The 27666-nt window shown below is 36.2% G+C and overlaps 2 protein-coding genes across 8 annotated transcripts in view; one reads left to right on the top strand and one right to left on the bottom strand.

Annotated features, from left to right (window-relative positions):
• Window positions 1–27437, top strand: part of ARL13B (ARF like GTPase 13B) — a 33542-nt gene extending 6105 nt beyond the window's left edge. For 2 of the 7 annotated variants that reach the window (XM_072924022.1, XM_041713718.2), the window contains 8 exons: window positions 233–482; window positions 16422–16527; window positions 18794–18996; window positions 19987–20080; window positions 21225–21441; window positions 21800–21913; window positions 22318–22386; window positions 25330–27437. In XM_072924022.1, the coding sequence (XP_072780123.1) occupies window positions 233–482; window positions 16422–16527; window positions 18794–18996; window positions 19987–20080; window positions 21225–21441; window positions 21800–21913; window positions 22318–22386; window positions 25330–25406 (1130 nt within the window). In that variant the 3' untranslated portion in view covers window positions 25407–27437. Of the gene's footprint in view, window positions 1–232; window positions 483–16421; window positions 16528–18793; window positions 18997–19986; window positions 20081–21224; window positions 21442–21799; window positions 21914–22317; window positions 22387–23132; window positions 23177–24014 lie in introns of all 7 variants that reach the window. The other 5 variants (XM_072924023.1, XM_072924028.1, XM_072924035.1 and 2 more) reach the window with 5 other exon arrangements.
• STX19 (syntaxin 19) lies at window positions 4036–13884 on the bottom strand. The gene is made up of 2 exons (XM_030263977.4): window positions 13600–13884; window positions 4036–5422 (listed from the first exon to the last, which is right to left on the bottom strand). The coding sequence occupies exon 2, from the start codon at window positions 5325–5327 to the stop codon at window positions 4449–4451; it is 879 nt and encodes a 292-aa protein (XP_030119837.4). The 5' UTR covers window positions 5328–5422; window positions 13600–13884; the 3' UTR covers window positions 4036–4448.
• Window positions 27438–27666: the final 229 nt, after the last annotated feature.

Below are 27666 nucleotides of genomic sequence, written 5' to 3'. Positions count from 1 at the left end.
TCCCCCCTTCCCACTCCCCCAGTGCTCCCATCTAAATTAATGTAAAGTAACTAGTTGAGAGACTAGTTAATTTAAAATTCCCTGAGGAGAGGGGAAATCTTATTGTAAGCAAAAATGTGGTCAGCAATATTTAACAAGGAGGTTTCGCTCCGTGTTTTTAAAATGAGAATTTTGCTACACAAATCCCACTAAAAAAAATTATCTTTAAACTCAAGGCTTTCTTCTTTGACAGAGTCTCCTGAAGATGTGGCTCCCACAGTTGGGTTTTCCAAAATTCATCTTAAACAGGGACGCTTTGAAGTAACCATCTTTGATTTAGGAGGTGGAAAACGAATCCGGAATATCTGGAGAAATTATTATGCTGAGTCCTACGGTGTCATATTTGTGGTGGATTCCAGTGACATTGAAAGAATGGAAGAAACAAAACAAGCCATGATAGAAGTGTTAAAAAGCCCTAAGATATCAGGAAAACCTGTGTTAGTGTAAGTAGCGTAATAAATGTTCTCCTAATAATCTGAAATTGGGTGAATTTAGACCTAAAGAACAATTTCTGTAGCTAATACTACTGTAACTTTAGCACTAACCAATATTGCAATTGGTTTTATGCTTTATTTTATCCTGCTCAGGGCTATTTATTTCTCTTCTCTTTCATTAGCCATGGAAAAATAACAAGGGGTGATTTTTTTTTATGCTTTAAAATTCTAATGTTACTTGAAATGCTAGGTTAAAAGGCTTTACAAATTTGGCGTGGCAACATGATGCAAAAATATTGTTTCTGCTTATGCCCACATCAATTAATTAAATGGTAAATGGTTGATCATACTCAGCAATAGGGTGATCTCTCACCAATAAATATCTTGTTCACTTAACACATGGTGCTGCTGATATATGATCAACAAAATCTCATTAAAGGAGGCTTGCTTTAATTGTATTGGGCACCTGCTTTTTCTCTGTTTAATAGGGTTTGTAAAAATATTGGAAAGAACATACTTTATTAAAACCCACATCAAAAATATTTGATAACAAATACGCTTTTGAAGTTAAAAAATAAACTCTGAAAGTTTAAAATGGTTTATGAAGTCAATATCTTTATGTCTGGTGAGCAAAAGACCTCCATAATGCATAAATTGCACATCATCCCTGTGCTATCATAAAGAATCTGTACAAGTAAGAGACCTGATATTTTTAAGAAGCAGTGATGCTCTGCTGAATCTGAGCCTGGCTAATTGTATTGATGAAGTGGAAGGTAGTTCAGCAAAGTAATGGTGTAGATGTTGAAAATAGAATAGATGTTACCTTTCATTGCTCTGCATGTTACTGGCACAGGCAAGGCAATAAAACCCGCTTAGTTTAAACTCAAATGTGTTTTGAAAATGCAGCTGTGAGTGTGGAAAACTGTGCTGTGTTTTTTAATTAAATACAACTTTATATAGGGTTTTGAGTTGTTTTTTGGTTTTTCTGGTGGTTTTTTTTTTTTTTTTTGGGGGGGGGGGGGAGGTGCAGAAATCTCTATGCTCTAATCCTATAATGGAGTTTGTTTGCATGGCTGACTGGACCTGCAGAGAACTCCCTCACTTCCCTGGATCTTGATACTGCTTTTTAATCCCTATCAGTAGATAATCAGAAGGCAGAATGTATTTTTTTTAATTGCTCTAATGGGGACTAAACCAAGTTTTTTGATGCTAATACTTTTTATTTTTATTAGATTAAACTTCAGGGCTTTGATCAGAATTTGCTTTTGCATCATCCCAGTTCTGTGGAGGGATCCAGTAGTTCTTTGGCTTATGCTCCTGTGTGAGCCTGCCTCTTGAGTTAAGAATTCTTTCCTGTATTGTCAGATTTCCAAATTTATGCTGAAATTTAGCCTTTTTAATATTAATTTTAATGTTCAGATTTTGTTTGTGGATTTTTTGGTTTTGTTTTTTAATAATGAGATACTTGCTACCTATGTAGCAATAAGTTCCCTAATACCTTGCTACATGTTTTAATTAGTGCATTTTAATCCATGCAGAATAGGCTGAATCGCACAATGAGGACATAAACGTGGTGCTAAATACTCTATATCACAGAAATATAGTAATATGAGAAATCTGATGTTCAGTGTGATATTTTCTACAAATTGAATTGCTGCTCTCCCATGTTGTTATTTACTGCTTCCCGTGGAGGTGTCACAGAATAATTTTAAGACCATTTTCCTCAGGTGTTGATAGTATTGTCTTTTGCTGTCTCTTGGTATAAATTACAGATGTTAAACATGTCAATTGGGGTTTTTTTGCTGTTCAGTGTTATCACCTAATTTATGTTTATGGATAAATTCTTCTGGCAGCATCCTCAAGACTTATATACAAGTTTAAATTTTCTTCACTTAAGATTATTTTTGTCCTTTCTTTTATCAGAAAGGAGTACAAAGACATCATATTATGCAGGCAAATGCTGGTTTTGTTTGGGATTAGTTGTGTTTGTTTGGAGTCTTTGTTTTGTTTTTCTTTTTTTTAAGTTGACACATGGAGCATGTGCATGAGGAAATGCAAATCCATGTGCCGTGACTGATATTGTATACCAAGGAGATTTTTGGGAAGGTGTTTTGTTAGGAGAAAGCTATTTTCTACCTGTTATTTTGGCGATAAGGGATTATAGCTATTAATGTTTCACTTTTCTTCATAGAACACTTATAGCTAGGCTTTCATTTGTTTGTTTTTCTGCATATTTATGTAACTACTGAAAACACTGGAAAGTTACTTTAGTTATTACTGCAAATTTCTGCTGCTAATAATTTTGAATGCTCAATATCAAATTCAGTGTAAACTGTAGTTAATAGTATTATTTAATACTATTTATTTTCAGTTAATATTATCCCCTTATCAAGGAAAAGTTATCCACAAGTCTTTCTCACTTCCCAGTTCTCCTTCAGTGTGTTTTATCTGTTTCACCTGTTTCTAACCAATTTACATCTGGAAATTACTTAGTTGGGCAGCTGTTTTCCTAAGTATTAAAACTTGAATTTTGAAAACTTGAGTTTTATTCCACTATTGGAAGTACAGTTCTAGTCTATTGGCTAATTTCTACTGTGTTAAGGGGAGGTTATTTAATGAAATAGTTTCAGTGATGTCATCATTTAATTTTATTTTTTGTTGCTACTGTGTAAATAGGATTTTTTACTTTAAAGTTCAGACCTTTGATTGTATTTTGATAGCAGTTGCAATTTTAATCTGGGATGGAAGGAATCCAACTCTTTCTAAATACCACAATGTGAAAATTACTTTGATAGTAGATTGGTTTTTTCCCCACTACGTGCAACTAAAGCCATCCAGTTCACTTAGTGTCTTGCTGAGTAGCAGTGCAGTTTGTTCTGGCTTCTCTGACTATCCAAATAAAGTGTCTTTGCACAGCACAACACAATTCAGGAATACATTTCTGGTTTCTGTTTGGTTTTAGTGTGCAAATTTTTTTAAATTTCTTTTTGGATATAACTTTTTTTGCTCAGTTACAGTGCTGTTGTCTGTTAAATTGCATGGAGAGCTGTTTCTCACTCAGTTCCAAAAGGAGTTGGTTACAGGAGGTTTTTTCCTTCCTAAATCATTCTCTGGTTCTAGATTATGGGGGAGGAGTAGGGGGTGTAAGGTTGGAGATCTATTTTTTATTCTATTTTTTCATTAATTTTTGTGCTAGCAAAAGTGAGACTGCAGATGTGACTGTGTATTCAGGTAGGATAGGCAGCATTAAGATTCTGCCTTGTGAGAGTGTAATTAGGGATCATATTCCCCTATCCTGCTAGGGCTCTGCCTGTAGAGCTGAATAATCTAAGTATCTCTGTGTCAATTTATGAAAAGTTTATGAACTTTTCCTTAGAGGTAGTGTTGAGACATTCCTGATAAGTTTTCTGACCTCTTGTCTGGTCTAGGCATCCCATTCTGGATTGTTACTAATGGTGTCTGCATTGTGTGGATTTGTTTTGTAGAATTTCATATTCCTGGGGGAAAAAAAAAAAGGAATTTGAGCAAGTAAATATAAATGCTAAAAAATACCACAAGGCTATTAAAAATACTTATTATTATTTTGAGAAAAGTAAATACAACACTTTTATGAATCCTGTCTGTGATTAACAGTATTTTCAATGCTTCCCAACAGCACAGGGAGTTTCTTGCCACACTGATTTAGTTTGAAGAACCAAACTAAACTTTAGAACTTCTAAACTTTGAAGAAGTTTATAAGAACCAAAAAAAAAGAAGTCACTTTTATCCTTTGATCATTTTCTGTAGTTCATGTGTTTCTGTAAAAACCATAAAATTCTTTACTCTGGCTTGAAAAACAGATGCAGTTTTTCCTGAGAGCTCTGCTGAAGGGAAAACGGGGAGAAAAGTGAAGCAGTTGAGGGATTCCAAGAGTACTTTCCAAGATCAGTTTGGTGTGGAGGAACCATTGGTATTTCAAGCAGTTCATTTCTGGTGTCATCTGCAGCACGGACAGCACCAGCAGCAAATTGCTTTGCAAGGGTTTCTTTTTTTATACCTGACTGCAAGCCCAAACTTTTCTTTTGATACTTGAGTATATTCTTGAGCGTTGTTCATGTAGATTTCTATGTTGTTGATCATCTGCCCTTGCTCCTCCACCAGAAGGGAGATCTGGATAAAGAGTTCTTTCACGTCTTTGATCTGGTTCTCCAGATTGACCAGTTCTTTGTGTCTCTGCTCAATCTCTGACAGCTGAGCTTTAGTAATCTTGACTTCAGTGAGTAGATTTTCATTGAAAATCTCCCATTTTCCTTGCTGGAGCATGTCATTGACCTCCTCCTCAGACACCTCTTTGCCAGCTACCTCAAGCTGGCGGAGGATGAAGGTCCTGCACTTGTCCTGCTTGGCGGTGATGGCCTGGTTGTAGGCGAGCATGGCCTGCAGGTAGCGGTGGGACAGGAAGGCGTGCTGGGCAGCCAGGATCCTCACTGTGGCTCGTGCTGGCCCGTGCTCATTCTCAGCTTTCCTCACTGCTTTTGCCAGCTCATCCAAACCTTTGCGTACCTGTTCTGCTTGGATTTTGATTTCCCTCGCTATGTTAGATTCCTTTTTGAGAACGCTGAATCTTCTCATTGAAGACACGAGGCTTTTTTGTTGTTGGCTGAATTTATTGACTTCTTCCACCAGATTATTAATTTCGTTCTGAAGCTTCTGGATTTCGTGCAAATGCCTTTCAGTTATGGGCTCTTTTTCATAAATAATGGCCTGCTGTTCAAACTCCTCCTGCTCCTCTTCTTGTACAGTTGCACCATTGTTTTCCCCACCCATCTGTAGTTCCTTAGCCCTCAGTTTGAGCTCTTGCAGACGATCTCTCATGGTTTTTGTGGTCAGGATTCTTTCCTGGTTTTTTTTTCCTCCTCCCCTCTTGCAACACAGGAAGTTAATTCCAATATCTTTTTTGTTTGCTTGCACTGTAATCAAAATGTAACAACACTCAATGTTAGTAGTTATAGGTATTTTTCATATATATATAGGTACTTTTCATATATAGGTGTATATATATATGACTGGGGAAGTCTTGATAAAGACAATTACCTCAGCACATTGACTCAGGAAATAAAAGATCGTGGTAGCTGGATCACCATTAGAATCTGTCATGATGATAAAGTATGTCCAGAATTCAAAGATATAGGTATGTATGAAAAGTAGTTTTGGAGATCAGAGCTACTTCCCTCTGCACCAAAGTAAAAGTAGCAATGAGTTGGAATGGAGGGTATTCTGAACAAGTTGTGATTTGTAGCCCAAGGCCATTTTTGAGGTAAATTTGTGATGCAGTGCACAGAATTTAGACCAGAGAAGTGTGGAGAGGACTTTTATTTTGGGAAGGGGAGAGAAGTAACTCCAATTATTTTATCATTACTCTTTACTTGATGAAAACTAATCAACCTATCAATCTTTTTGTAAATAGAAGTGAGTGTGGCTGTGCCATTTTTGAATTCTCAGCAGGAAATATTTCAGTTTTTGAGATTATGAGACAGACCTTGTAACAAATCAGCATTCTGGCATCAATTTAGGTTAGTAATTCGGCCACAATCAAAAATCTTTCCCAATTTTCCTTGCTTGGGGAGTTAGTAACTGAAGCAGTTAGCTATAACAAAACGGAACAACAGAACGCTCATATTTTAAGACCTCTAATAATTTAGCATGAAAATAAATTAATTTTTTATGTTTGAGTTTTTATGGAGTTGAATCCATATCACTAGTGTTGCAGCATGAAGATTTTCTAAGCCCTTTTTGAATTACTGTTATCTACTCTTACACTGTCATTTACATTCTTCATAAAATTGATGCAAACATGCATTGTGAACCACAGTGGGCTACAATTCAGTGCTGTTTCTTATTTAACAGAAAGCAGATATAGTTTTGTTTTGTTCCCTAGCTGTTGTGCAAGCTTTACTGGAGAGCTAAATAAGAACAAGGTATTTTCTAAAACACACCCAATGGAAACTAAGTTCAACTATTTTTAATCATAGGGAAGAAGGTATTTTTGTCAAACTCTACATAAATGATTTCCTTGGACTGTGATCAAGAATGGAAGATTTTACTAAGAAGTAACATGTTCAGGACTAGAATATTATGGGATTTTTTACTTAGGGTCTTCTGGTTCAATCAGATGTGTGTTTTTCAAAGGACTGTTCAAGCATGAAGGTTAAACAGCTCAGTGGTATCTCTTAGCTGTTTCAGAGCTTTTAAGGCTGTTCTCTGAAATAGTAGTATTAAATAGGTGCAACTCTTATTAAACCCTGATTCTATGGATTTCATTTTTTGTTAGCAAGCAAATGTAGGATTTCTTAATAGTATCCAAAGGATGCATTTTTAGAAACTGCAAAGGGTCTATCCAGTAACCTCTCAGTATGCAAATTATTTTCTTGTATTTGAACAGTTCCAAATGATACTGCTGTGGTATCTCTGCTCCCCTGTGCATATTTAAAGTCTCTAAATAGATTTTTGTATAAGTCGTGGAGTTGAGCAGTGTGGACACGTTTTCACAGGCTTAAATCTGGCTTTCTGCAGTAGGATTAGCTGAAAAACAAAACTTGAAATGCTTCAGAGGTCAGTCATGAGAAAGAATGTTGATATTCTACCCTAGTGTGAATTTTCCTTACTGCTTTTTTTTCCCCCTTAATGCCGTAATATTTTAATTTAGGTTTGTTGATTCACATCAAGAGAAGACTTGTGATCAGACAAGTTTGCAAATTATTTATTAGAGAATGTTATTCCAGGGTGGGAAAATTGCAAAATGTATTCATTTCGTGACAGTAATGACTCTCCATTGCTGAACTTTTCAGTGGATATTCCCATGGCAGAAGTCAGGCAGTTTCTCCCAGATAAAATCTTCAAGCTCCTTGGCACCACCAACAGGGAAAGTTCAGCCTGGGGCATGTGAAAGGACCCAGGGCTGCTCAAGAGGGCTTCGGAGAAGTGACCTGAAAATCTTTTCTAGTCCAACCTCACACATCTGCTGACCCAAGTTAATTTAGCAGGGCTGGGCAAACCTGGGATTACAAGCAAGTTCTAAGGGCACTATTAATGCTTATGCTATGAGGTGACAAGAATTTCTTGGGTCTAAAAGAATCGGTGCATTGCTCTTGAAATAGCTGTGTTCCTTGGGGCTGGAGGGAAGAACCTCACAGAACTGCCAAACAAATCTGCAAACACTGTTAAATACCAGAGAAGTGAGCAGAAAATACTGGAGATTTTTTTTGCTTGTTTAAAGATCAGTCTCACAAAAGACTGGAATGTAAGCAATTGAATCTTAGTTTCATATCTTCTCTGCTGTTGGTCTTGCCTTCAAAGCCTGCCATTGTACAGGCTTGCCAATAATTGTGCTTGATTTTACTGGCAATTGGAATGCATGCTGGTTTCAAAGAAATGAGGATGTCTTCATGACAGAGATAACCTTGGAAATTGTTGGCTTGGCTTCTTGACTGTTCCACAACAAGCTCTGTTCATTTACTGAGTCCTTGTTTTGTCCTATGAGTTTGTATATAGGGGCATATCCTGTTTTTCTTTTGATTGAGATGAAAGCACTTCACTTTCCTTGAAGTTTTTTGTCAGTAAAGGGAGAATATGCCCATTGTTTAGAGTGGAATAAATGGAATATGTGGACTGAAAGCACTCCAGTGACTTAGTGTGGCCTCTACATTCACTGCCCACTGTCATTATTATGCAAACCCATTGGTGATTAAGTTTGTTCTTCTTGAAGCATCTTTATCTATAGTCATCTATAGTTATATATAGTTGGCAAGTTCAGAAATGCAATTTTCACATCCTTGTCAAATATATTTTAAGGGTATTGCAAGAGTCTTTGCCTTCTGATAACTTGGCTGGGTTGCTCCTCAGGAACAGGGTTATGTGAATCTCTCCATTTAAATGGATGTCATTTCCCCATGAGTGGGGAAGTCTTGATAAAGACAATTACCTCAGCACATTGACTCAGGAAATAAAAGATCCTGGTAGCTGGATCACCATTAGAATCTGTCATGATGATAAAGTATGTCCAGAATTCAAAGACAATGAGTTTGACAGAAATGAATTTTTTTATATTATCTTGTCCATTTGATAAAAAGGTAAGTTGAAAGGTCCACTTGCTTAATTGCAAAGCTACCACATAGATTTTTCTTCCACCTGTCTGATAAATTTATCAGCGGACCCCAGGAAATATGGAGACTACATCCAAAAATAAGATATGGGCTACATTAAGTTAAAAGACATAATTCAATATGTGAAGTAGGAAAGTTAATTGTATGGAACTCTTTTGTTTCTGGTTGTACTTGGGTTTAATGCCTTCTAATTTGGCCTTGCTGGATTGTTTTATTTCTTCCCCAGTCCCCAGATTACCAAAGCCTCCTGTTAATTTTAGTTTCTGCTTTTGTTCACTATTTCTTAGTTATTCAGCACTTTGATTAAAATGCCTGTCAGCAAAGGCTCTGTTTCTATTTGATCTTTGATACAATATACCACCTTACCTTGGTTTTAATATCTTCCAGAGAAGAGGACTTGCAGCCAATGAAGTAACAGAATTCTCTCTTTAAGAGCTCTTTGTTATCTGTGTTCTGGCTCATTCTGCCTTCTTTACCTCTGCTGAAACTGCTGGTTTTTTGTTTGTTAGTGGTTTGGTTTTTTGTGATTTTTTTGTTTTGTTTTGTTTTGGGAGGTTTTTTTTTGAATGATTGCACCATAAATTAGGGTAGGTTTGTTTTCCTGACCCTTAGCTATGAGTCAGTTAAGGGCACTGGGTAGACTTTCAGGCTATGCGTCCCAAAGGAATTTCATGTTGCATGTAATCCTAAACATTTTTTTTAATTTTTTTTTTTTATTCATTTCCAAGCTGCAGTGGAATTACATTACAGCTCTGTCATGTGGTGCCAAGAAACCCATCTAACTTTTTTTCTGAGCACAATGACAATGAGTAAATCTTGGAGTCATACTCTGGAGCTTGATTAGTGGTTAAGTGTCTTAAGTTAGCAAAAAAAATTAGTGAGACACATATACTATTTAAATGGATATAGTTTAAAATCCTTAGAGTAGTCTTTGGGGAAAGCTGGTGTTTTGAGTGGAAATTCAGTTTGTGCTCTCTCACGTTCTCACAAGGAAAGAAGGCACTTGTTTGGTTTTGAAATCTTGCCCTGTTACTCAAAGATGTATCTGAAGTTACTGAACTAGGATGTCTTCCTATAAGTTACATTAGTTTCTCCTTTGTTTACAAAGTTTCCTTTAGCTTAAATACATTGTAAACAAACATGCTTAAACCAAGGATTATAAAACACAAGGTGGTTGGATGAAAATATCCTCTTAAGCATCTCTGTTGTAAGATAAATCCTTAGAAAAACATACTTAAAAATAGCTGTAAGTTCAAGCTTGTGTTTGTGGAACGTGTGGGAGTGGTTCAACAAGAAAATACCACAGGCAGAGAGCTTCCCCTGCCTAAAAATATGCCACAAATGAGATAGATGATAGTGCAAATTCAATAACAGTTTCAGCAAAGGGGATGATCACAATTTCTCTCTGGGCAACATGTGCCAGACCCTCCCCTCCCTCACAGTAAAGAATTTTGTCCTAACATGTGATGTAAATCTTTCCTCTTGCATTTAAAGCACTTCAGCCTTGTCCTATCACCATGTAAAAACTGCCACAAGACTTCCCCAGGGAAACCAAAATTACCAGAATGTACAAGAATAGAAATGCTGCATTTGAAGCAAGGTAGCTTGGGAATTCTCTAATTAGTGTGAAATGGATTGTGGGAGGTGGAGAAATGTGGCTATTGAGTAAAACCAAGCAATTCAAATGTAGTAAAGCAGACCTGAGTATTCAAAGAATTCATAAAGTGGGAAAAAATTAAGCCAGTGTTGCTGGAAAAGTACAGCCAAATCATGCTGCTCTGGAGTGAGGTTTCCCAGAGACATGGAGAGAGGGAGAACAGACTTAAAATACTTCAAGATGTTCTTGGGCCTTTGACCACAAATCTGTAACATAGTCATGTTGTAGGAAATGTAGCTGTCTTGTGTTGGTGTTTTGCTATTTTTGAAGTAATTGGTTCAAAGATACATGCAGTGATTCAGCTGCAAATCTGAGCTTGTTCCTTAGAGTTTTGACATCTTTGTTATGATTGTGTGGCTACAGATGTAGACTTGAGGAAAAGCATCTACCAGCGTTTCCATGTCTGCTGACATTCCTGATGATGCTTGGGTAATAAGAGGTGAGGAGTTCATGCTTTTGCACTAACATAAATCCCAGAGAGGGTGATAGACACTGCACCTCACTGACAAAACAATGATCTCACTCTGCAAGTCACTTAGTCTGCAGCTAATTCTCTGTAATTGGTAAGAACTTTGTTTTGATGGTGATTTTTTCACGTGTTTAACCAGAGATTTGCTGTCAGTAGTGCCCTTCTCCTCACAAACCTAGAGGTCACAGAAACCTAGAAGGAAAATCATGATCTCCTCTGCCCAAAGATCACTTCATTAAGGTCCAAATATTGATATATTTTAAAGCATTATTTGAAAATAAAATAGGAGCAAGAGAAGAGTACAGGTGTAATTGTTTCCATTTAATAGGCTATATAGTATGAACTCGTACTTTACAGCTTTGCATCACTCTAAGTGGTGTGAGAGATTCGTCTTCCTGACAGAAGTGCAGACTCAGAATTTGTGCCGTGCACCATCCCACATGCTTTACATTCCCATTTCATCTCAGACCACACAGCTGCCTGTCACAGCCTTGGAACTCACCTGTAAGGCAGGTTTTCTTTAAAAAAACACACAGGCAATTTGACTATACCTAGTTTGCCTATGGCTTGATATATCAAGGTGAAATAGAGTCTATTAATCTTGTCCAAAAATAGATTGTTATATCACTTATTGTCATTTGTTTTGGAATTACACATCTGGAAGCTGAACTGAAGTTGCTTTAGGTGAGCTCATAGTTGTCTGCTGCCTATTTGACTAAGAGGTGGGACTGAACTGATAGCAAAGCAGAGTGTCTGAAGAAACGTTTTCAGTAAATAGGAATATGATTCAGACTTGTGGTGAGTATGAGGCCACTTAACAAAATGAAACAAATTATAATTGCTGTTCTTATGACCAGTTCAAAAGCTAATATGAGACTAAAGTTGCCTAGAGATATTGTAAACAGGACGAGTTTAGAATCTTACTTTTAACTGTTGTCTTATTTAAAAGTGACCTGGAGGAACTGTCTAGGGAAAGTGTTGACTTATAGAAATGTCTCCTACAGCTCCCTGAAGTTGCATGAAAGCAGGCCAATAATCTTGTAGCACTTGATTCACCTTTTTTTTTTTTCATTATAGTTTATAATAATATTCAAAGTATTGTTTTGTATGATAACTGAAGGCATGAATTGAAATTAAGTCCCTTTATTTGAGAAAGAGCTACGTGTTAACCATCAAAATTTACTGATAGGTTGTCATTGTTGTCAGCCTCCCAGAAGGGACAGGGGCTTGAAATGCTGAAGAATGTGCTTGAAGATTTGTTAATTGGAAGGCAAACTGCAAAAAATCACCTGATAGAGCAGGCTCAGACTTCATCAAGAGTGCCTTCCATGGGCTCATTGAAACTGTTGGTCTGTTCTCCTGTTTGTTTGTTAACAGTATAAGAATTCTGTTTTCCATGACTTCCTCAAAAAGCTTGTGAACTGCCAATAATTGAAGAAGGAGAAACAAGCCAAACAAGCAGACAAGTCACTTATTTTTGCCTCTGTGTGGGTCAGGAGTTTGACTTTCATGGATGTTAACATGAGCAAAGCATAAAGAGACAAAGTTTTTGATGCTGCGTCTGCTGAGGCCTCACTCTGGAAGAAAACATCCTTCTGATGGCTGTCCACAGGATTGCCCAAGATAAAGGTTAATGGATGAGAGATAAAAATTCCAAAGGGAAAAAGGGTAGAGCAGCATTTTTAAATGGAAGGTTCACTGTAGAGTGAAAAAGATAGCATTATTCTTTCCCCTTGTTTGGACTGCTGTTAATTTCAAAGGTTCTGTCTTTGTTTTCCCAGCTAATTCCATCCCGCAAATCTATGACTTCTTGAAGTAGCCTTAAAGACTAATCTTGATCGTAGGTAAAACATAAAGATTCATTTTCCTATAGTTGCTTTCAATCATGGAGATTGTTCTGGTGCTGCAATATTTTGATCTCAGGGATGCTTTGCTCTTCATTAATTTTGATGGACACTATGCAAATCTAACCCAAAATGTTTGGGTTGTGATCACTGATTCCAAATAAATATAACCCCCGAAGTAGCATATCTAAGACATTTTTACAGATTTTGTATTGCAAAGTAAACTTTTAATACTGGTTTGGTTTCTCTTGGGGTTTTCCCCCCCTCTTTGCTCAGTAATTGAGATTTTATAGACAGGTCAAGGAACTTCCACAGCATTCAGACTTTGTTTTTCTCTGGCAGAAGTGGCTTCTAAGAGAAATATTGTCACTGAGCTGTAGATGTCAGTTGTGCCAATGCACACATTACACTCCCTTTCCACATTGTTTCCCGTGACTCTTAGAGTTGAAAAGCTCTCCAGTTGCTTAGAAAAATCCTACTTGATCTAAAAGCAGTAGGTGCCAACTTTCTCTTTACTTCTTGCATGAGGTACATTTGTTACACTAAGACAATTCAAATATACTTTATGTGAAACTGAAATAAGACAAGCATGATTTTGTAGATGAAAGCTTCTTATTCAGCTAACCTAGTATGATAAACTAACAGCCACTCTGCTGTGCTTTCAAGTATGCTTCGATACATGCCTCCTACAGGTTTTTAAACATGAAAAATTGCTATACATGAAGTTCAACGGACTTGGAAAATTAAAATAAAGGTCTGTCTTAAGATAACTGATGTATTCCTTAAAGAAGGGTTTTTTTTGCCTAAAACTTGCTTCAAACACGGGTGGTCCTGTGCAACAGCAGCAGAGCTGTGAGTCCATATTTACCCACAGAAATAGCTAACTCTTTGCAAGGCAGTCATACATTATTTTTATGTCTTGACACTTAGGCACATTTCGATTCTAAACCCCACTACAAAGCCTTCTTCTGATATTTGCAAATTTAGAAACGTTAAGTAAGAGAAGAGTATTTACCTCTGAATCCCGTGCTGGTGGCTTTTACTCTTTACACAGGAACCCCGGAGGTTAAGCTTCAGTATAATCCCAAAAACATTTTTCCAGAATATTCCCTAGGCAACGTGTCTAGAGTAACATTCCATGAAGTATTTCCTTCATTCCTTCTGCTTCTTCTATTGTTGACCAAGTGTGATCATCCTCAGGAGTGCTAGAGTGAAACTGCCTTCTGCAACTGCAGGAGACAGGCAAATTGATTACTTTGTGCCTGGGGAATCTGGTTGTGCCTGTTTGAAAGCCAGCCCTGCTGGGAGGCGGATCCCTAGGAGTGCCCAGGAGCAGGAAGTGCCTTGGAGCAGCTGCCCTTAGGAGCTGCCAGTGGAGCAGTGCCTACCTTGGAAGCACAAGTGTGAGTGCAGGCTGTGCTTTCTTCTGCACCAAAGCATGGAGGGAAAAGCAGTTATTGAGGGTAGGTGGATCTGTTCATGGGTATAAAAAAGCCTGCGCAGAATAATGCATTTTACTACAGTATCTTGAAAATACTTGCAGTCCATTTAGAAGTTTGACCTAAAGTCTGAAGTGGGCAGGGGTGTCCAGCAGTAGATGGACCTCAGCAAAACCACTTCAGTTCCTGGGGAGACTAGGCAGAGACTGCTGCTTTTCCAGGTACAGCACCTCAGCCATGTTCTTCTCAGTATTGCTGCAGAGAAAGTGGAAGCTAATTGACCAGAAAGACAAATATGACACCTTTCAAGGTGTTAGAGGTTAAAAATCAGCAGCTATTGCAAGCTGTGGGATGTTAGTGTCAAACTGCCACTGAGCTGTGCAGCTTACCAGCATTTCATTCTGCTTCAGCTGTGCTTTGTAGGCTGTGCAGAGCAAAAATAGTGCAACTAGTGCAGTTATTTAATCTTCAAGTGAGAGAGGAATAGGCTGTGGCAACAAACACTGCTCAGAAATATTTCCTTCAATTAGCTATAGATGAATTGGCAGCACTGCTGAGGAATGCTTTTTAAGACTAAGAGGCAGTGCAGTAGGATTTTCAGACTGTAACAAAATACGTTATGTGGGGGAGAAAAAAGTGGAGGCAATTTTTTTCCAGTCTTTTAGTTACTTTTTTGCATTGCATCTCAGTTTTTCCCTGGTTTAGCTTTGTTTCATAGTTAAATACTGAAAGGACAAGTCTTGTTCTAGCTGGTTGGTGAAAAGAAGTAGAGTATTTATAAACATATTGAAAATATCACATGTTCTGTATATGCACTGAATAGCAGTTTGGGAATCCCTGCACTAAATCATACAAAGCACTGTAGAAGTTATCTCTTTAAGAAGTGGGAATTCATTATCAAGGAAGGGCAGGGAAGGGTTTTATGCTCTTACCAGCTCTGCAGGCCAAGCCAGCAAAGTTGTTATTATCAGTAGGAAATAGGGATTTTTACCTCCAGGATGATGATAAATAAGTGAATGGTATGGACCACAAATAGTTAAGAATGGTGAAGACTGAGAGCGACTGGACATTTGAGAAGCTGCTTTTCTATGGTCTCCTTCATAAACAAATTCTTCTTGAAAAGGAAGATGAAAGATTAGATAATAAATTGTAGCTCATGGGGGTAATGGTGACAAGGAATGTGGAGTTTTGGGCTGTAGATGCAACACAGCTTTTTTTTCTAATGTTTTTGATGCTGAAAAATCTCTTGGGAGTAAAATAATTAAGAATTGAAGCTCTCATACTGGGATTTTGGAGAATAGGGACAAGTAAGGTCTTAAATCAAACTGAAGTGTTGACAAGTTTTGGTAACTACAGAGTAAATTCTTACCACTGTTCCTTCCTAGCAAGGAATTAGCATAAATTCAAAGTACAAGCTTTGGCCTAAGTTCCCTAAAAGCCATTTGAGTTCATGAGAGTGACTTGAGATTTCAGGAAGAAGGTTGTGATGTCTGGTTCCAAAACCTTCTGCCTCTGAGCTCATGGAAGCCAAATATTTGTCTTCTTATCCAGAAAATTGAATCAGAGTTCTTATGTCATTGAAATTGCTAAATTTCAGAGGAACATTATTTTAGTGGAATTCCTGCTTTAGAGAGAAGCAAGTTCTCAAAAAATTTTTATTTTCTAATGCTGTACAGCACTTAGCTTGAATTATTATTGTTGTAGAAAGTGCAAAATAAGGTTAGATTGTATTTTTATACTCCTAAATGAAAGTCTGTCTTCTAGAGTCCTATTTCCTGCCACGTATAAGTGACAAGACAATGATCTTCATCTTACAGAATACTTATTTTGTGAGTTATGTGGGGGTTTTTTGCTTTCCTCTACTGAATAAAATATGTGTTTTAGAGCCATTCATGCAAGTTCCTCCCTCTACACTTGTAAATTTTACTCAGGAAGAGCAAGTTCAAAACATTGTTAGGCATCAGAGAGAAATGCTGGGTAGCAGGCAGAGCTGAGATGATCCTGAAGCACTTTAAAACAGGGAAAGTGTTTGGGAAGTTGTAAAACTGTGAACTTTCATCCAGAGGCTCCAACAGATTGTCCTGTGTGGATTTAGGAGTAAAGCAGGATGATCTTTTATGTCTATTTTCTTAACTGTAAGTATGATTGCTTTCTCTAGAAATAATTTATTGCTAAGCACCTTGGTGATTATCTAACATTAGCAACTGATGAAAATGGTGCATAGACTAACATGCTTTATTGGGCAGAAGAAATAATTAAAGCAGAAACAGGGAATTTCATCTTTTCTTTCTCAGTCTTCCCCTTCTTCTTCCTAATTTTGTCACAAACTCAGCTTTTGGAGATGTGAGAGTCTCTCTTGTGGCAGGATGCTGAGTGTTTCTTTTGATCTTCCCTCTAGACTGGCAAATAAGCAGGACAGAGAAGGAGCTCTGTCAGAAGCAGATGTGATCGAGTCCTTATCTCTGGAAAGGCTGGTTAATGAACACAAGTGTCTCTGTCAAATTGTAAGTAGATTTGAAGATGCAGTGTTTTCTCATATGTAAATAATGTAAAGTTTCCATCAAGGTAGGAAATCATGCTACATGCTATAAAACTGAAATTTAGATGTAGTATTCATTGTCCTGTTAAGAAAAAACCTAGCAGGAAGTCTTTGTGGGGAGAGCCAAAACCAGAAACCTTAATGAAAGTTGCTTAATATTGGTCAACATTTCAGATAATATATCCAAATTAGTAGTCCCTGAAGTTTTTCTTTAAGTCTTTGTTTTAATCTACCAGTGTTTTAGATAAGGCTTTATTTTCACAATCTTTTTCTGATAGCAGTAAAAAATATTTTGAAAGATAATGAGGGTTATGGTGTTGTTAACCAAGATAAGAAGACAGTTTTGCAAAACCATTTAAGCTTTGGATTTTAAAATTTAAAAATAATTTTAATTCATTTGGGAGATTTGCAAAATTTATAGAGCACTACATATTGCTATTGTCTTCTCTAATAGCTGAGTTAGAGCAGGGCATAGCTCTGTTTATTATGTCATGATTATCTGAGTGTTTTTCTTCAGTTAGTGTACTTTGCACTATACACATATAGCAATCATAAAAATTAAAATTGCAAGTTCATCCTTGTTTTTTTTTCCAAGGAGCTTCTCTACCAAAAATATTTTCTTGAAAAATATTCATCAAAAAATGACCTGGAAGATATTAGCGTATTCCAGTACATCTGAATTGCTTGATTTCTGACATGCTGTTCTTGTTCTTTATTTTGTGTGTAATTAGGAAAGACACCAGATCACACTCACTTAAAACTGTTTCATATTCTAATGGACACCTTCTTTACCAGGCTCTTCAAAGATAAAAATGGTCCCAAATTCCTTCAGTCTAAATTGACTCCTGGTGTCAGTTTAAACAGAGGCATTGTGAAACAAGATACAAAGCTAGACAATGACCAAAAAACCTTTCGTTTCTTCTTATTCTTGTAGTTAGTTTTCCACTAGATCTTTAAATTTCACCACAAAGTATTAAAGCAAAAGGAAGGAGTAATTTGTCTTGCTGTTGGACAGTGTCAGTGAGAATGACCTTCCTCTTCTTCTTATTTAATATGTCTATATATTCCATATTTTTAAATGTTTACATTTTGTAACCAAACTTCAGCAACAAGAATCTTGGTGCAAACTGAGAAGAACACTGCCCCAGTGCTGGCTAGTGTTTGATCTCAGTTTTCTCAGACAAACAAGTTGTATACATCTGCTGTATATCTCCTTTCTGGGTAGGTTCTGCTGGAGGGTATTGCAGGGTGCCAAAAGGCACCCTGCAATATTTGAACCTTAATTTAAACATAACTGGTCAGATTTTTTTTTTTCTGTTGTAAATTGTACATTCCATATCTGACTGTTGTGCCATTTAAATCCTTGTCAGATGGAGAGAGCAGATAGAGTTTTTCAGATGTTGGCATTGGAGAGTCCCTTTTAATTGTCATAAATTCCAACCTGAACACAATCAGTGTGAAATATCATCTCTACGTGTCATCCACAGAGCTGGTTCTGTTCAGTTGTTATTCAGAGAATGTTTTAAAAGACACATACAGTGCTCCAAAACATTTTTGAAAACAGTTCCCAGGAGATCTTGAGAGAAACCTTTTCCATGTTCCAAGCTTGAATCAAGCCCTGCCTCATTTATCCCAGTTAAAGCTGATTTTACTTGTCCTCCTGACATGAAAAAATAAGAGGAAATTATTCTTTTCCTATTTGCAGTTTCACCTTAAGTTTTTGAAGGCTATTATCCTATCTTCCTGAAGTGCTTTAATCTCAAGAGAAGCACTCTTGGTCCTTCAATGATTTCTTACCAGATGTGTTTTCAGAACTATTTTCTCAATGAGGTTTGCATTTCTCTTTCAACAGATTTGCCTGGATCATGTTTCTCTCACTGCTGAGAGTATAATTACAAAAGGTTTTACTCCACTCAAGGTGCAGTGCCTGTTCTGTTGTATAAAATAGCTTTGACAGCTTTTCTGACAAATTCACAGGAGATTTTATTTATCCCCGAGGTGCTTATGAACATGTTGAACTTTCTTTCACGAACTGAAGCAAAGCTGATTCTCTTTCATCTCAGATTTTTTCATTTTGATTGATAAATCTAGCATGGACTATTTATAACCCATAATTCCCAGTGTTTTACAAGCTTCACAGTCAACAGTAATTGTTCCACTAATTTCTTGTTTCCAGTCAAGGAATGTGGTCTTAACTGCAGATTTTTCCTTCCTTCTCCATATATTTACAGGAACCTTGCTCAGCAATCATGGGCTGTGGGAAAAAAATTGATAAATCAATCAAAAAGGGATTATTTTGGCTTCTCCATATCATAGCAAAAGATTTTGATGCCTTAAATGAGCGCATCCAGAGAGACACTACAGAGCAAAAAGCACTTGAGGAACAGAAAAAACTGGAACGAGCTGAGCGAGTCAGGAGGATACGGGAGCAGAGGTATTTTCCTGTGATTCCTACTCCATCCCTTCTTCCCTTCTCTGAGATATTTAGTTCATTCCTGTGCTTAGATCTTACAGGAACCAGGCTATCCAGGATCTAAAGCTTACAAGCCAAGAATCTTTCTTGAAGTTTTTGCCTCTTCATCCCCTTTATTTGATTTGCTGCATGCTGGAAATGTGCTGTGAATGAGAATTGCAAGGTAGATGTGTAATAAATTTGGCCTTACTAATATAACTTCACAGAAGGCTGACCTAAAAAATAATTCCTGTGATTCAATCTGAAGTTGCCTTCTAAAATAAAGTATTAAGTTAGACTCTCCAACCCATATGTGAATATCAAACACTAGATGTGAAAATTTATTCAATACTATGCTTAATAAACTTCAAGATATCCAACAGATGAGGCATGAAGGAACTAAAGATGATGCAATAAGGGAAGGCAGGATAACTGATTTATTACTCCCCTTCAAATCTCTTTCTGGTCTTTAGCAGCCTACTGTGGTGCCTGTGAAGAGCTGATGTTAATAATTTTACTGGGGCATTCTTAAAATATCTCCTGAGCACCCCTGTCCTCTCTTCTGCCTTATATAGGCAGAGAATTTTAAGTCTCAGTTACTGTGAGAAGTAGCTGGGAAGTGTCTTAGACTATATTCTGGCTGTTTTGGTTTAAATAACCAAGTAAATTACTAAAGTACATTTTAGACAGCTGCAACTTGACATGGTCTTCATATACATTTCACAAATTTCTAAAAAATTGGTTTGTTCCTAATCTGCCACAAGTCTCTGCTCACATAAAACCTCCTGACCATATTGGATTGTGTTTGGTTTGTGTTACACTGAGAGGTGTAGTGGGGAGGACTGACATTGTTTTCTATAAGATTTCTGGCTTCTTCATAATTCTTTATTCATTCTCCCTCCTTCCATTCCCCTTGCTCCAAAAAAACAACCCCAAAACCACTGAAACATCAACCCAACAACAATGCCAAAGGGAAAAAGAAGAAGGAAATGCACCTGAGGAGGAAGAGCCTGAGCCTGGGAAATGTGAAAACCCCTTCCAGCCTATATCTGCTGTAATCTCTGAGGTAGAAGAATTTGTGGCAGTCTGGGTCTGTTTAGAACTACCATTAATAATATCTGAGAGGCAATGACAAAAAAGAAAGAGTTGTTCTAAGTCTGTCTGCACAACACTTTTTTAATTCTTACGTTAATCTTGGCAGCCTTGATTTCTGTGCATTGAATCAGTGTTTTCATGATAAGAAAACCTCTATTATTGATTGGGGAACAAAAGTTTTGTAGACACAGTAAAATGTAAACACATGCCTGAAAACATTTCCTAATTAAACTCCTGGGATTCAGAAGTGGAAAATATTCAAGGTCTATTCATTTATTCTAAGGTGTTTTAGTGATGTGGTGAGTCATACCAAATCTTCCTGACTTGTTCAGTTATTCATATTTGTGAGCATAACCTCTTTTCAGTTGAAAATAGACTCTTGAGATTTTTTTATTAATTTTGAAATATGAAAATCACATTCATATTAAAGTTTCCTTAACCTACATTTCTGAGTTCATTTTTTTTTTTTTCATCCAGTTGCCTGGAGATAACACAATCTAAAGAACCATGTACATTTTTCAAGCAAGTAATTCCAACATTTGCTTTTTTCCAAGACAAAAGCACCCATGTCCACAGAACATGTCAAGGCAGCTACGTGCACAATAATCCATTTAGTAATAACATCAAAAACAAGAAAATAAAGGTGCAGCTGTGAATATTGCAGAGATGGTGATTTAGTGACACAGAATTGTGAAGCAGCCAGTTATTGTGGTTGTATGCCACAATAGGTATTTATCCAAACTAGGATATAATTTTCTGGAGACTTGGGCTCTGACCATCTGTATTCTTTTAACTAGCACACAAAAAAAAAAAAAAAATTGAGGAGAAAGAAAGTAGAAAGGTTTTTTTTTTTGTTTTGTTTGTTTTTTTTTTTAATAGGACCAAAAATAAAACAAGAAAAAAGACAATAAATCTAAATATCATTTTGGTTTATAATTCTTTGTCCCTTCCTCTGGATAGGATATTGGAAATTTAATTTCTTCATCTATTCGAAGATAAATTGTACACTAAATATAGGATATTTGGGGAATAATTTCATTTTTTAGTAGCCTTTCTTATTAGTCAGTTTACAGCATTAGAAGTAATTAAAAAAAAAATCTTGTCCTTTTTGTTAGAATGAAAAACAGCTGGAAAAGGAAAAAAAGAGACAAAAGTTGGAGACTGAAAAGGCTACAATTGTCTTGAAATCCCAAGCAGAGCAGGATCACATATCAAGTAGCAGTAGCCAAAATACAAATGACAGCAGGCTGGAAAGGTGCAATTCTACAACTGCCCAGCTTTTGCAGCATGCAGAAGAGAGTGACCAACAAGCCTCAGAATGCCTTGACTCAGGTAAAACTGCTGCCTTTTAAATCATTTAATCTGATTTTTCACATGCTTCTTCCTTCTGTCCGTGGTATTTGTCATTATACCACATACCAATGTCACCTATTGGGAACACAGAAATTCAGGAATAGGTTATATCAGTTGAATTTCTTCATGGAAATGTAGAGTTTACATATATTTTATGCCCACGGTTTATTTTCTAAGCAAAATGTTGTGTGATTTACATTTCCCATAATTTTATGTCTAAGTCTGGACTGAAAGCTCTGATGTATCTCCCCAATAATTGTATTAGAATCTGATGTAGGATATTACCTGAATACAACTGTAGGATATGTAATGGGGTTTTTTTTTCTGTTGGATGTAGATAACAATAAGAAAAAAAGTAAAAAACCAAAATTAAAAAGGGGCCACAGAGTAGAACCTGTTAATGCAGAGGACTCTCTTCCCAAGAATCCTACACCACCAGCCCTTCCACCAGGTAAGTGTAGAAACAGTAATTTATGTCTCAATTTGTGGTGGGTCATCCTTTAAAGTCTCACTTGTGAATGTTGAAACTGGACTGGTTTTCATACAGAGAGGAGCTACTAAACCTTCCTCTCTAGAAAATCTTTAATACAGTTTCCCACTTCATGATATGATATTTCCCAAAAAAAAGAGCCAGAAACTTGATTATTTGCTGCCATGATTAAAAATATCAATATTTTTAATGTAAATCAGTTCATTTTTGAAGTATTTCATCTTTCTTCAGCATGGATGCAATGTAGTGCATAGCTTAAGCATTTCTAAATGCTTTGTTTTCTCCCAAGGAGCTGTAGGGTCTGTACAGCTCAGAATAATCCAGTGCAGTCATGGAATGCTCTGACAGTTTTTGTTTTCCTTTAGTTGGATGGGGAACTCCCAAACTTAATAGACTTGGAAAACTTGAGCCTCTTGGTGAAACACATCATCCTGGTAATTGAAAGTGTTTGGAGCTTTGTACCTTTTCAAACCATTCTCCTTTTTCCATTCACTTCTACATTCACTTCATTCTTCATCTGTTTTTCATTTCTAAATTCCAGTTTTCATTGACCAAAAGCTTTCCTTTTTGCTTAGCAGAAAGCATCTTTTTGATTTTTTCAAGTCTGATTTTTTTATTAGGAAAATCAAGGAGTTCTCTCCAATTTCCTCATAAAGTTTAAAGTGGAATGGCATGTCTGAAGTTGTTAATGATCTGAAGTTATTTGCACCTCAAGATTAAAAAGCAACACATTGCAAAGAGTAATGGGGCCAGTTACTTGAGTCCTACTGCGTTTAAAATGAAAATTTTAAATTTTATTAAAATACATACATACTGCATTTAAAATGAAAATTTTTAACTGGAAATATCAAGGTGCAGTAGGCAGTCTTGATTTCTTGCTTTGATAATGACTATTTTCTATTTTTGGAAAATTGTGGAAGACTTTTATTATGTTGATATTACATTTTTCCTGAATTTGAGATGATAGTTTCTTACATTTTTATTTTTCAAAGTTTGAAAAGTGAATTTGGAGACATCTGGAACACAAAAACAAGGAGCTTTTCTGCCAGAGAACCAAAAGATGCCTGAAGGGGAAATAAGATTTCTAAACCCAAAACATTTGTTTCTCACGGGAAATTCACATGCTTAAAATATGGTTTGTAATGTTGATCATAAACCATCTTGCTCTTTTTTTTTAAAGGCAAATAGAGAGAAGGTGACAAGAAAGGAAAGCCAGATGAAGAGGTAGGGAGGGGGAGAAAAGGAACTCAATTTTTATCTGTGCCTGATGGAGGTGTTGCATTCTATAGGAAGAGCATGGGTGGGACAAAGAGGAAAAAACCTCCTTAAGCTAGGTGTGAATTTGTAAAATAAGTGCAATTATTAAATAATTTTGGAAGCTGACAATAGCAAATATGTTGGTAGGGAAATTATCTCTTGACCAGAGATGTAAGAGCAATCTTGAAGTACTCAGAATTTACAGCTGAATTCAAGGCATTGCCTACTCTTTGTGAGATTTATTCTTTTTTTCAGGAATTTTGAACCTCTGACAAGATGTACACTTGCAAATCCTAGCAAGAAAACTGCTATTAGGAAAGCACTATTTATAAATGAAGAAAGTTCTTCTCATTCATAGCCCACCACTCTCAAACCTTTAGTTAGGTCCTGATTTCCAAAAACATAATTTATTTATTTATTTTGCCTAAAGCAGCTGTGGGGGTTTAACTCTGTCAATTTGAGATGCATAGAATCAGAGAATTACTGAGATTGGAAAGGGCCCTTAAGATCATTGGTTCTGTTAACCCAGCACTGCCAAGTCTATCTTGCACTGATTTAATTTCCCACCTGGCCTTGCCCATTTTCTCTCACACAACAGTGTTTTTCAATGAATTCTTACATATTTTGCACTCTGAGAACCTGCTCCTCACTGGAAACTCAGAGTTTCCCTGAGACCACTGGAGCCCACCTTGGATTCTTTTTTTACAATAATCCCTGAATTGCATCTTTCTGAAAATCAATTTATTTTTGGTTGTCCCTTCAGCAGAGATAAATCACTGTTTATTACTTTTTTTCCCTCCCCCAGCTTTGCCCAAAATTCAAAGGTGGGTTTAAAAGTTTTTTCAGACATTCAAACTTTGTAATTATACACACTTATATTCACTGAAGACTGCAATTTTTCCAGTAATACAAGTAATTTCAGCACAACACAAGGTGATAAGTGCCTGTTTATTGTCAGTGGAGAATTGCAAGAATGTTAAACCTCTTTCATTATAGGAAGTAAAATTCTCTGGCAGTCCTAAAGTGCTCTGCCAGACCTCAAAAAATGGATGAATAAAACCATCCACTGGGAAGATTTTCATTTACCTTTGAATCATTTGTTGCAGTGTTCTTGCTGCTGCAATTAGTGCTAATGAAATCAAAATATGTATGGCAATAACATAGAAGTGTTTTCAATTGTCTGACTAAATGTAAGGATAATTAAAATCTCAATCCTACAGACAGTTCTATGTATTTTTAAAGTAGTGTAGTCCAGTTTCAATGCAATTCTAACAGAAGTTATTGCATCTGTAGGACAAGTGGGATATAGTCTTCTTGGAAAATGATGGTTTATTAAAGTTGAATTTTGTGTTGGCAGGCCATCAAGGCTTTCTTGGGGAAGAGGCGGTCTGTATAAACAGAACTGAGATTTGAATGCTTCAAAAAGCTGCTTTTATTTTTTTTCTTGATTTCTACCTCTTTCCTTTTACCATCTTCCATATTATTTTGCTTGTGAACTGTTTTGCATGTTCCAGTCTGCATGGGTTTTTATTTTATATTCATTAGAAATGTTTGAGAGCACTTCTGACATTAACTTTGTGTTGTACAATTTTTCCACTTTAAATTTCTTTATTGACGAAAGGAAATGCTGCAGTTTTACCTAAAAATTCTGGAACAGCTTTTTTAGAAAGTTATTTTAGCTTATTTTAGCAAGATAAATGCCATGCATAAATGGTCCCAAAATTTTGGATTCTGCTCAGTATTACTATCATTTAAAACTATATTGTAGTGCAGTCTTGAATATAGCAACATACAAAGTTCAGTGCTTTATCTTTTCAGTTGTTATTGTACACTTTTAATTTTTCCTTTCCTATTTTTAGAGATGTTTACAGATCTCCTTTGGGCTTGATCAGCAAATACTGATGCATGTATAACAAAATGTAATTAAATCCTCATTTGGCCAATCCATCTCTAGATATTAATTAGCACTAGGTTTGAAACTTTACTTGGAGGAATTAGCTCTAAACTCAGAATAGCTAGCTTTCCTTAAAGAAGTAAGAATTTAGTAAACATTCTTTGAGCCAGGAAGGGGGTAGGTGACAGATTGATGTGTTTTTTCTGCTCTGGAATTTCTTCCACAGATTTCTATGGGAAGCCTCTGCCCCCGCTGACTCTACGCCAAAGACCCAACAGTGACACCCATGATGTCATTGCTTAACTGGAGCACAAAGAAAATTTTAAAAAACATAAATTAAAACTCCTATTTTTTTTTTTTTTTTACCCTTGAAGGAAGTTTTTCTACATGACATTTTATCAGTATGTGACAACTAAACATGGAGTTCATCCTGTTGTGCTTAATGGTCAGACTTTATAATTTACTTTTCACATCACCAGCTCTTCTTCAGGATTTATTTGGTTTACTTGTGAAAAGACTTGGCTGTAAACCTGAAGAAAAACACCTTCAAGATCCCATAATACTGGATTGTACATTCCCACCGAGACCTTTCTCCAGGTGCTGTGCAGGTGTTGGTATTTTTTCAGGGAATAAATTATTCTAAAGCATTTTGTAAGATTCCTGTATGATAGGGTGAATATAGAAAGGTTAAACAAATATTGAATATATTTTTCTACCTTTTTATAAAATGAGTTGAAAGTTTGAGTGGAGCTGTGTACCTTCTACCAATAAAATGATATGTAGGGAGCATTAGAAAGCCGATAGTCAAGTGCACAGAAATAAAATGTGTTTGACTCTCTTATGGTACCAATACCTTTTCTTAGGTATTACATTACATATTTCATATTTCTGGGAATCTGAAGCAGAGGGTACGATAAAAAATTTTTAAAATAAATACATTTTATACAAAATAATGCTATTTGAACTGTCTGGAAGTTTTCTTATCCATCGTTTTCTTTGTTTTGTTATCTGAGTTTGATATAGGTAATAAATTCTGTGGAAAAAAAATAGAGTTGAATACTGTATTGTCTACTACAACAAATGAGAAAATTCACATAGTGGGAAATTTGCACTAACTATATAATCAATTTTGATAGGAAACTGAATTAACCAGTATACAGATGACCTCCCTCAGTTGTTAATCTCAATAATACTAAAATACCAACTTGCCAACTGAAGAAACCCAGGGGTTTTTAAGGATTTATGTAACACTTCCATATAATATATTGAAAATCACATAAAAGTGATACCTAAACAAGAAGGGTTACAATTTGTAATATTCCTGTTTAAATGTTTTTGCTGTCAGATTGGAGGCAACCAGTGGTTGTAAAGGTCCATCGTTCTGCCACTTAATGACAGACAGGATGAAGCCTCCATTCAGGAGGTTATTTGGAGAAGCAGTATTTGGTAATTTTATGTTTTGCTCTGTTGTCAATAATGTGGTTTTACCAAAGGAGTTTAGATGTTGAAACAAAGTGGTGTGTTATGTGTTCAGCACTTTGATATTGGAAATCCTTGCCATGCAAGCAGCAAGGAGTTGCACAAACATCTGCCATATTAAAATGAAATTATGCAGATTTTTAAAGAGTAAAGTGGAATCAATCTTAAGGATACTAAGTTTGGAGTAGGTGGGGAGGTTTATTTCTCTGTTTGCTAGTTTAGGGAAAGGAGGGAAGGATTTCTATGTGACTACCAGCATGAGAATACTTCTGTTGTATTCTAATACTGGAACGTGAATCAGTTGAAAGACTCTCAGGATTTGGTCATTTTCCCTTCAGACAACACAATACTAAGTGGAGGGGAGGTTGCACCAATATATCTATGTGCAATCTCAACCTTACTAACACTAGCTCTGTTACCACTTAAGTTTTTGGCTTAAAGGTTCTACTTTTGCAGACTTACTTTTTTACAGCTTCAATTTCTAGGAATGTATTACACTTTTGTTTTCCCTCTTTTCTAAAAAAAAAAAGTCACGGAAGTCTTTATTAAAAATAAAGCTAAATACTGCTGTGGTAACAAAATTGAGAAACTAAAATGTTGATGCTTATATATAAACTGTGTGTTCTGTGTATTGTGTGTGTGGACACATGTATAATTTTTGATTTTTGCTTTCAAAATAAATTTCACCAGTATGTGACCAAAGTACTCAAAAATGGTTTATAAGTTTTTGTTTTATTAATATGCTTTGTAATTATTTACTATGCTGGGGTTTTTTTCAGTAATTTATACTGCTATAACTTTTTATTTGCTCAAGATGACATTTATGTATAGAATAAAACTAATGCAAAGCATCAACACGTTTCCTGTTTTTATAATTTTTTGGAAGTAGGTCTAGTCTGTAAATATCTAAGGGCTGTAAGTCACACATTTCTAAAATGTATGAAATAGAGTCCTTATAGATAGAATCTTTGCATATTTTTTCAGGAGAAATGTGATCAAGTTTAGAATATACTGATAGATTGGCAGTAAGTTGGGTGTATATGTATACCTATAAAGAGCTTTAATAATGCACTTAATATTTGAG

This window comes from Taeniopygia guttata, chromosome 1 (assembly GCF_048771995.1).
Source record: "Taeniopygia guttata chromosome 1, bTaeGut7.mat, whole genome shotgun sequence".
In the NCBI taxonomy this organism is placed as follows: Eukaryota; Metazoa; Chordata; class Aves; order Passeriformes; family Estrildidae; genus Taeniopygia; species Taeniopygia guttata.
This window is presented reverse-complemented; position numbering and strand designations above follow the sequence as displayed.